The sequence below is a fragment of the Ruditapes philippinarum genome, unplaced genomic scaffold (genome assembly GCF_026571515.1).
Source record: "Ruditapes philippinarum isolate M1 unplaced genomic scaffold, ASM2657151v2 ctg7358_1_1_1_1, whole genome shotgun sequence".
NCBI lineage: Eukaryota > Metazoa > Mollusca > Bivalvia > Venerida > Veneridae > Ruditapes > Ruditapes philippinarum.
In genome coordinates, this window is record NW_026865438.1 from 13,764 (window position 1) to 24,625 (window position 10,862).

Sequence of the window (10,862 nt, forward strand, 5' to 3'; positions counted from 1 at the left end):
TATTATTTGATTCTAATGGTTACAAAAACTGGGCTAAAAAGATAAGATTGCATCTCTTGTGTTTAGCTAAGTTTTGGATGCCCAAAGTGTTAATCTTTTTTGTTTGGTCAAAACTGGTAAACTTTATTTTTATCATGATACATTTAAACATAATTTTGGCTTTGAACCATATTTAGATTACATTGATAAATATAAATTTAGAAAGACCTTAGTTGCTTTAGAACATCTGAACATGAACTTATGAATGAAAATGGGCGGCATCTGAAAATTTCACGAGAAGGGAGAACTTGTATATATTGTCAAAACGTAATAGAACAAAGTACCGTTTCCTCCTTATTTGCCCACTTTAGTTCTATGTAGCACCTGCATTACATAAATTTAATATCGTAAGCAATAATATATCAGTTGTTAGAAATCTAGCTATGTATATATACTATGCTCTTGAAAAACGAAACATTGTATTCGTGCATTTATTTTTTAACAACTTAAACTCGGCTTGATATATTGTAAACGCAAATTGTTGATTGAATTTAGTAACTATAGAACTTCTCTTGTCATTCACATTTTGTATATTTGAATGTATATTCTGTATATGTGTATTGCCTGGTGGCCATATATCGCAAATAAAATAATAAGTAAGTATAAGTTTCTAGTTACCTTTATTTGACTGATATGTCAAAATCAATAAAATATAATTCCAATTTTACTAGAATCATATAAAAAATAATAGTATTTAACCATATGTAAAGCTTACCTTAATACAACGTAAGACTCACAATCAACTATAATAGTAAATTTTTAATTCCTCCTAATAAACACAATAAATTTAAAAACCTATCTTTAATGTTCATCTAAAATACGAGGTACTGATATATTCGATACGGATTTGACAAAGACAATATTTTGTTTAACAGCATGTAAAAGATTTGTATGAATAAAACTTTATCAAAGGCTTCAAATCAACTATTGTACTGAAGTCTTTTTTTTTGTTTTGCCTGGCGTATACCATTAATCAATCTTTGGTAATAAACTGATTGTATAACTACCTATGGATTAGTTTGTTTGAACATTCGTACATTAAAAAAAATTGTTTGTGTGAAAATGGCTTTAGGACTTTATCTTGGAATTGGTAAAGTAAAATTATTTTCTTTTCATTCAATGTTGTTTGACATAACATTACAATTGACTGATCAATGTCAAAATTTATTCACAGGCACATTCAAACTAAATACTGATTTATCCATGAAAATTATATTTGATAAAATTTACTTCTATTTTTGCGTAATCATGGCTATTTTAATAGTTATAAAGATTGTTGACAGGTTATATGGCCCTATATAAACGGCTATTTGTAAATATAACCCGAGCCGCTAGGCGAGGGTTATATTGCAAACAGCCGTTTATATACGGCCATATAACCTTTCAGCAATCTTTATAACGAATTTATAATACAGCAAGCATCATTTTTAAAGAAAAATGTAAGATTTATTTATGAATCGACAACAGCCGTGTATATAAAATTATATAAACGTCACGATTATCCAATGAAAAGCGACGTTACAAACGTGCAGTATTATAAAACTTCAAATAACCGGAGTATCAACATTGAGAAACTTGATGACAATATTATAACGTTTTTAAAAATGTTTCATAATGTGTGTTATATCATGTACCTTCTTTAAACATGTTTACGGACATTATGTTTATAATGAAGTGACGTTTGTTAATTAGAAAATAGATATCAATTATGGGTGCACTCTTTAGAGGTTAATACCAAAACATCAGTCTTGAAAGCTCAAAATTTCATAAAAAATCTAACGCTAGATCTAAATGTTGTTCTCTCAAAAAGAAAAATGTACAGAGTTAAGTATTTATTGATAAAAAACATCAAGTAAATAAAATTTTCTCATGTTTATTTTGTGTTAGATCTATTACGTTTCTATGTTAATCGGAGTGTTAAACTGTATGCCAGATATTTGTTTACATTGACAGCTGTCCGTTTCTTAGAAAGGGCGACAACCAAGATTAGCGGCGATGACTAAACGTTGTATTTCGGACATAGGTATTAAAGACGTTAATACTTGGTTGCTGCTCCCAATTATACGACAATGGCCCTCGAGTTCATAATGTCCTTCGGGCCTGCGGTCTTCAGGCCATTTTGTACATCTTCGGGCCATTATTGCATAAAAGCATGCAGTAACCAAGTATTAACCGGTTTGAACGAAATTGTACAATAATATAAGAATTTATATCTATTTTCAGTCAAACACGCCAGGAAAAATATAATATTTATTATATAGTTGGACTTTATGTTTAATGGCTAAATTTGTTTTCGCGTAGAAACGTTTTTTAAAGGCTGTTCCTGTGCGTTGAAAAAAATATCGTAGATTACGAATTTTGAAAACGTTGATTAAACTTTTTCTATTATTTTACTCTATATTTGTCAACCGAAATACAAAGTATTAATTGTGAAATAAATGTGAAATTTATCTTGTTTGCGACATTGATATAGCGTTCTTTATTTGATTGTTATTGCACGTGCTGTTTAGCGCTATATTGTGACGTCACGTAAACAACACTTTAAACTTATGTACAGCGTTAACGACTGAATTAAAGATATTGGTGTTTGGATTCATTTTCTTAGTTAGAAGATAGTTTTCACAACAACATTCGACAAAAAATTGCTTTTTATATATCAGATTTTTCAAACAAAATGGCGCCGTCGGTTTGAAAATACACACGGAGGTAATATGAACGGCGAGTGCATTGTTGTAGAATAATGCACGCTACCGGCCTTCTTTGTTTATATTGAAAAAAAATCCGATAGGGTTAGAATATAAAATAATTAACGCATTCTAGTGGTGGGAGAATAGGTGTCCCGTGTTGTTAACGATGCGTGGCGATGCTTAATCATTTTTATGATTTCAATAAGAAACCTACAATAAATACTATTGCATATTCCGTCCTACTGTTCTATCTTGTAACTTGACTCAAAATTACTGACATTTGGGCATATTAAAGTATTTTCTTTTATATATATTAAGTTTAATAATATTGTATTTATAACCATTACATTTACATGATAATTGACAAATAATAAAGTGTACGGATAAAGTAGGAAGCTTGAACAGCTTCTTTAGAAACCCTCTCCCGAAGAGTATGTAAACTCGGTAACAACTTTATATGCATGTTTGTGTTAAATATACATAACATTTTTACTATAAACTTGCTTCTTAACACGTACAAGAAAGTTTTCCTAATCGAACCGACCTTAATAATAAAGTATAGAAATAAACAAGTGAAGGAAAACCCTATAGCTCTATAACATAAATATACAAATAAGTAAGTGATAAATGCAAAATGGAAAATGTAAGTTAATTGTTGAATTGTATCTATTTGTTTTTTACAGTTTCATCTATACATGTAAAACTAATAGATATATAAAATTATACAAAACAATACAAACATAAAATACATGTACAACCATTCTAAATAGAATGACGGGAGACTTCTTAGGGTGACAACTCCCCAGCCCATAACACAAAAGTATACTGTTTTGTGTACTTCAGATTTATCTCCCTTAGCTACACACATTTCCTACACGACAACATACTTTTATTTCACTTTTATAAACTTATAATAAATAGATATATAGAGGATATTTGTTTAGTTCAGTGTAAGATCGGAATATATTTCACCGAGTGAGCACCAAAAGGTATATTCCACGAGTGACGCAGCCACGAGTGAAATATGAACTGTTGGTGTTCACAAGGTGAAATATATTATGATCTTACACTAAACTAAACAAATTTTCTTTTTATTACATGCAAATAAACGTTTAAAAAAGACATTAAACCGAATACTGAATGAAAAGCGCGCCAAATAATAATGCAATGTGACGTCATTTACGACGTCACGTCATTAAGTTGGTACCCAGTACTGTGCACGCTGGTATTTCACTGAAACAACGTTAGGGGCTTAAGTTCAAAACAGTGAAATTATCAAAGTGGTAATTTCACTGTTTCAAACAGTGAAATCACCAGTTTTATATCACTGATATATTTCTATAAACCACCGAAAAGCATGTAATAAATAAAGATAAAACCACTCATGGTATAATTGTTAATCATGTTAAACGTAGATGGTAAATTTTATGTCTATAATGTCAATCTGAATTAAGCATGATTTTATTATCACCTTATGAGTCTATTATTCATATTATATTAGATTATATTTCATTAAAAGTCATTTTTACAGGCCTGACATGGAAGCCTTGGAGACAACCATACGAGAACTTCAAATGGAACAAAGAAGTGAGAAATACATTTATTATTGACCTCTAATAAGTACAATTATTTTTATGTCAATATGTATATTGATTTTATACAACAAATAGTAATACAAATGATCATTGGTATTCTCTTAGGCTATATTTTTCCGTATCATTAACCAAAATAAGTAATTATATCTTTCAGACAGCAGAGAAACTTCAAAATGATGTATATGATATAAAACCAACAGCCGAGTCTGGTTTGAAAAAGTTTAAAGCCCTTACAATTGGCATGTATGGGCATGGGAAGTCCTCACTGATCAACTCATTTGCTTCTATAAGTGTTGGCGAAAAAACTACTGTTTGTAATGCTGCTGATACGGAAGAAACTGTTACCACGCATGTGAGTTTACAAAGTACGATCCAGAATCACCCGAATGTCCTTTAGAAGTCCTGGACTTCGTTAAAATTATGACTGTTAAAATTTCAATGTTTCACTTAATTGAACGTCAAATAGTACTTAATGCCTTTCAGTACTGTGTTTCAATATGTCTTTATTCATCAGTGCCACCCTACACCGGTACAGGTTATAGAACGCGACGTACGCTGAAAGAAAATTTATATTACACCAAAGTGCTTTTAACAAACATTGATTTTGTCAACTTGACATAATACCTGAAAACTTTCATGCTTAAATTTCATATCTATTGAACTCTGGGTTGATGTCAGATCAAGCTCCATTTGTTTGCAGTTGCAACATTTATTTCCTCGAAGACGTTTTCATCAAGGCGTCTGGAAAACGGAGTTCTTATGATCATTTGCCATCTGTTCGAAAAGTCCCTTTCAGGCACATTGAATATGATGAAGAAACCCCGCATAAATCTAGTTATTTTTTGTATTACATAGCAATGCTATAACACAAGTATTGCATAGATCTAAGGTTATTGTAGTTATGAATTTAATTTATACATTTTAAAACTAATGCTTAAATTAATAGAATTTAAAATAATACAAGGCGAAAGATGGCCTGACTTTCAAATCTATAAATAATAAGCTGCGGGAAACACAGACTGCATCGAATGTGCATTACAATCTTTGCGGCGATATGAATGTGCTGATCATTATGTGCTTAATTGTTATAATTTATTGTTTTGCTGAGAAGAGAATATATTATGCATTAAGGTAGTATCTGTAATATGAACTTCAAATAAATATTATTGAATCTTAATTATTTTATTTGTTGATGATATAACAGATTTCAATTTTCCACGAAAGGTATCCATTTTTTGTTGTTTGAGAGTTCACAAAAATAGTTTGATATGGCCTCCCGTATCAATATATAAAATTGTTTCATTGCGAATGGATTTGAATCTTTGCGAGTAATAATATTATTTAGTCACTTCAATTTTCATATACAGACGCTTTTGTTTACGGATATTTCCTCTGACTTAATAACATCTAATTGTCTTATTTTAATTAACTTCTTAGGGATGTTATTGTTAGCGAAAGTGTGTATCTGATTATTTACGTTATTGCAATATATGTTTACACCTCCTGTAAGGCAATTTCCTATACAAAGTTATTAATATCTACACGTAATGATCCATAGTCAACATGTTCATATTCCAAATGCAGCCAAAACGCGTTTGAAGTAGTTGACAGCATTTCAGAAAACCAACTATAGATACATGATTACATGGTTCCTGTTCAAGAAAATGATCCATAACGCCGGAATGAATCATTTTTGTTTGATTAAAAACAAAGGTCGATGAAATAATTTGAATGTTCAGTGTAATGTGTTGTCTCATCGTTTAGTTTGTTAAAATTGAATAGTTGAATCAGAGATTAAATTTTGCTGTTTTAGGACTAAAAGATAAGATTTAAATTCTTATTCTGGTTTATACCTCGTATAAGGTTTATGTCTAAAAGATACACTAGGATCAGATATATAATTTGATTAAGTAGATCGTTAGTGAAACAGTTGAGTAACCATTAACAACAGTGTTGTTTGCATATACTTTTAAACTTCATTGTTAAATGCCTTTTTGGTTGTAATTTTTTCAATCAAAGGCATTTGGCATAATTAATAAATAAAACTGAGTGACATACTATAATACATCTTAAAATATTTCTATTTCAGTACAGAAATTTTGTTTATCCTGGTACATTGGGACAGTTTGTTCTAGGCGATATTTCAGGACTTCCATTTAAAAAGGATATTCATCCACTTCTAGAAGATATGAAACTTATTCTACAAGGACATATCAAAAGTGGATATAAGGTAAGTTTTCATTTTTAAAAAGATGTTTAATAAATAACCATTTTAGTAAGTACAGCACAAACTCAATACCACTTTTACTGTAAAAAAACTAATATGTCACAAAAAAGCATTTGACTAGATATATGTAATGTCTGTGACTGGGCTTTAAATGATTATCTTTGATGCATGACATATCTGAGATAATATATACAAAATGATAAAAACAATAAAATCTTGTCCTTTTTTTTCACGAAACGCAGTTTAATCCAGAGAAAAGAATATCTTCTGAAGACGAGTATTATGAATCAACACCAAAATTTTCGGATAGAATTCATTGTGTAATGGTTGTCGTCGACAGTACAATGGCGTGCGACCTTCATGCAAGCTTTGTATACGGCGTCAAGACGATCATGCAAATCATACATTCAATGAGTATATTTTTGTTGGTCTTAAATTGAACTTAAACTTGAGAAATTCGGTACATTTTTTTTAAAACTGCAATTTGAGAGGAATAGTCTCTGGTTTTCTTTTTTCTCTAATTATCTTTGATTATTACACTGAAAAGATACAATACGATATTAAATTCCAAATACTAGTAAACACCGCTCCACATCCCCACCGCAACCCCTGAAATATAAAAGTATGACATATTTGAAACAGTATACTTTCACCTATCAATCTGCTCCCTTTGTAGAACATACATACATTTCGATTTGGGAGCATGTGTGCGTGACTTTAAGATCAAACTTTTCATACAGTTAAATCAAAAACTGGTCATGCTCAGATAAAAACAAAGGTGAAAGCGATAAAAACAAGCAAAATATTTGAAAATTGCAAATTCTGTTTAATTAATAAATAAATGTTTTGTCATGGCATATTACTTGACTGCTTGCTAAAAGCATTTTTATGATATTCAATTGGAATTTAAAGCGCAGCGAATTTGACAAATCAACAGAAGAGGGTAGTTTTATTGGTGACGTCATCAGACCTCTCCACAGTGTTGAGACTGATTGCGGGCGGCATTCATTTTCGCGTATTAAATACTAGTAGAAGCTAAAGCATCGCATATTAAGCCTTCAATCATTAGAACCAGTCAACTAACATTGTTATCCGCATGATCCGCTTCAAAATACGACTTAACTTACATGAAAATTAACATCAAAGTGAATAAATCGTTACAAAAAAAGCAAAATATCATTTACGTTACAATGGTTCATTCAGTTTTTAATCCTTTTAAATGTATGAATTGATTATTACTTTCTGAATAACATTTTACTATTTCAAGTTCCGAAAAAAAGTAACAGTGCACATTAAAGCTACGATATCTATCACCATGCAGTATTATATGACCGAGTGAACAATTTTGCGAAATGTTGCAGCTCTTTTAACTTTTGAACCGGTATGACTAAATTACGCAACGGAGATTTTTTGGCGCACATGGCACAAAGTTTCACAAGTTGAATATTATATCATACATGTGTATATCATTTTTTTTCTTGAAATATTGTGGTTGGAGGCATGCAGCTGCAATTCTGTTTATTCCGATCATTTTTTATGTAAATCTGGGACTTGAAATTGTATGATTTCATAATTAATGCCCGTTTCGGAAAATCTCTGTTGCAGAGGAAATGTTTCCATATTCTTTCCAAAAGATTAATCGAAAATTTGATTATTGAATTTTATAAGATTTTTTTTATTTTGATTCTCCTTTTATTATATATCTTTTTTTAAAACTAGTTTAATAACATAACATGAATTGTTTCTTATATAGAAAAATAATCGCTGATGCTCCGAGAAAATGTCCGGAATATAATCATTCAAATCATTGAAGGAATAAAGTGTAAAACAAACTTTCATTATGATACTATATTATTTATATAATACATTCTATATTGTTAAATGATTGTAATTTATAAACATTCATTGTGCCCTTCATGCAAAAATATATCTTTATAAATCCGAATTAAACATATTTTCTACAGCAGCAATATGAAGCTAACTTGTGAGTATTATGTCGGGCAAATATTGTCCCATCATAATTATTGCAACATACTTATAGTGGGTTATCAATTATAACAGTTCTAAGCTTATGGTGTCAGTAAGATCATTTTGCTATTCATCTGCGGATATCAAGTAATTTAGTTTGAATACACGTCAGTTAAATTATATTTGATCATTTGATTGGAAGTTGAGAAATTTTACATTTATACTCAAGTATTATATTTTATATTCTACAAAAATCATGTGATAAATTATTTCATAATTTTTAAAAATGCAAAGAATACAACGAAATTGAAGTTTATAGCATGGCCTTTTACTGCTTTTAAACTGTATTTACTTTATTTTAGATATCCCTGTGATAGCCGTTTTAACGAAAACTGACAAGCTATCAGAACATGTCAAATACAGTGTCGAGTCAATTTTTCGATGTAGGAAAATCCAACAGGCTATTGAAAGGACATCTAAGCAACTAGAAATTCCTGTGCCAAAGATATATCCTGTTGTCACTTTTGAAGAAATGGATCACTTTACTTGGAGAGAGTCAATTCCAATATTGATTGTCATGAGATCTCTTTTTCTTATGGCAAAAATGCATTCACACAATGCTGATAGGGCTAAAGAATGAGTAGTAAACAACCACAGAGGTTTAAGTTCGTTTCAGAACCTCTTAACATACGACATACATATATTTGTTTGTTTGTTTGTTTGTTCGTTCGTTCGTTCGTTTTGTCCGTTTGTTTGTTTAAAATGAAAATGTAATATTTTGTTAAAATGGGAGTTTCGTGAAAATGTGATGTCAACATTTAATGTTAAAAACGTGTCAACATCTTATCAAATGATAAATTGGTATTGGAGTCCACGAAGTTATGATCACTTTGTGATCAATGTTAAAGTACAAATTCCTCCCCCATAGTCACATAATGAATAAATGTGTTTGAATTGTTCTTTTTAAACAAAACACATGTCATCTGTATTTATTCATTGATGGTTTGCTGAATTGATTTATGTAGCGTATCTTTATTTTTATCAATAATGATTTGTTTCTTTTGTTTTATTCTCATTTTTATAATATTACATGTATTTATGTTCATGATCATATGCCTGAAGAAGTTAAAGTAACTAAAATTGTATGAAAAATGAAAATCTTAACTTTAGAAGTGTAAAGCACAATTACAAATATGATTTAGTCCATAATAGCTCATTTGTTTTAATCATTTTAATTGTAACTTAAAAGTGAGAAGTTAAATTTTATAAAAAAAAAATATTTTTAAAAATATTTTATGTATAGCACGATTAACTGATATTTCTGATACGTTTTATTTTTATTTCAAAAGCATGATAAATCAGGAAATGCTTTGTCCTGATTACCACCACCAGAATTAATCATACTATGAAAATCTTCCTTTAAAAAAAACATTGTCACTGTATTATACATTTCGATATTATGAATGGTTTACATTTAAAATACAAAAAAATGCGTTATTTTGTCAAATGTAGCTCATCTGAATTACAAGTTGTGGTTGAAAACAATTACAAATACTTATTATTGCTTAATATTAAAAAAACAGAATATTGATATAGGTAAAAATGGACATTTTAATGATAAATTGTACCTTTTCAAAAAATAAATACATGAAATAAGTGCATTTCTTTTTGCTTTCATTTATAATCGATCACTTTGTTTTTTCGTATTTTTGTTTAAATTAATTGAAAGAATCACAATGAATAGCTATCCCCATTATTGATGTACTTTAGAATGAAAACAAAAACTGTCTCAAAAAGTAAGATTCTAATGTTGTGTTTTATGTTTGCTGTTAGAATATACTATGCTCAACTTGAGTAAAATACTTTTATTGCAGATTTTTTTTGAAATCTAGTAAATTCTTCCTGAATATGTTTAACTTAATTTGAATGTGTTAAATATGTTTGAGACCTGCATTCCCTATTAATATCATGTTTATGTGGTCTACTCTAATAACAACATTTTCTATGAAATCCTTATTTGATTACCTGTAGTGTGTAAAATTTAAACGGTATCATATCTTCTCCAAGTTATCAAGAGGTGTTTATTTTATATTTGGAAAGATACTTTATAGTAATTATCAATTTTTTTGATGTCAAATTTTATCATAATATATCTCTAATATATAAATCTTGCTTAAGAGTTGACCTCATAGATAGACAGATGTTAATATTCTCAAACCGTATTTTCAAATGTTAAGTCAGTAATCAGTTAATCTACATCAATAATACACATTGTTGATAAGGCTACACTAACTGATTTTGCTATATGTAGAAGAGGTTCAAACAATAAATTATGAATAAATATGA

The 10,862-nt window shown here is 29.5% G+C and overlaps 1 protein-coding gene across 1 annotated transcript; it reads left to right on the forward strand.

Moving 5' to 3' along the window:
* Positions 1-995: 995 nt before the first annotated feature.
* Positions 996-10,862, forward strand: LOC132729004 (interferon-induced protein 44-like). The gene is made up of 6 exons (XM_060714729.1): positions 996-1,129; positions 4,258-4,313; positions 4,476-4,673; positions 6,411-6,551; positions 6,791-6,962; positions 8,879-10,862. The coding sequence occupies exons 1-6, from the start codon at positions 1,102-1,104 to the stop codon at positions 9,154-9,156; spliced, it is 873 nt and encodes a 290-aa protein (XP_060570712.1). The 5' UTR covers positions 996-1,101; the 3' UTR covers positions 9,157-10,862.

Excerpts from the sequence above, each read along its gene's own strand:
- LOC132729004 (XM_060714729.1), top strand. The coding sequence starts at position 1,102 with ATGGCTTTAGGACTTTATCTTGGAATTG. Across the intron at positions 4,314-4,475 it reads ACTTCAAATGGAACAAAGAA|ACAGCAGAGAAACTTCAAAA; the intron begins GTGAGAAATACA and ends TATATCTTTCAG. Across the intron at positions 4,674-6,410 it reads AAGAAACTGTTACCACGCAT|TACAGAAATTTTGTTTATCC; the intron begins GTGAGTTTACAA and ends TTTCTATTTCAG.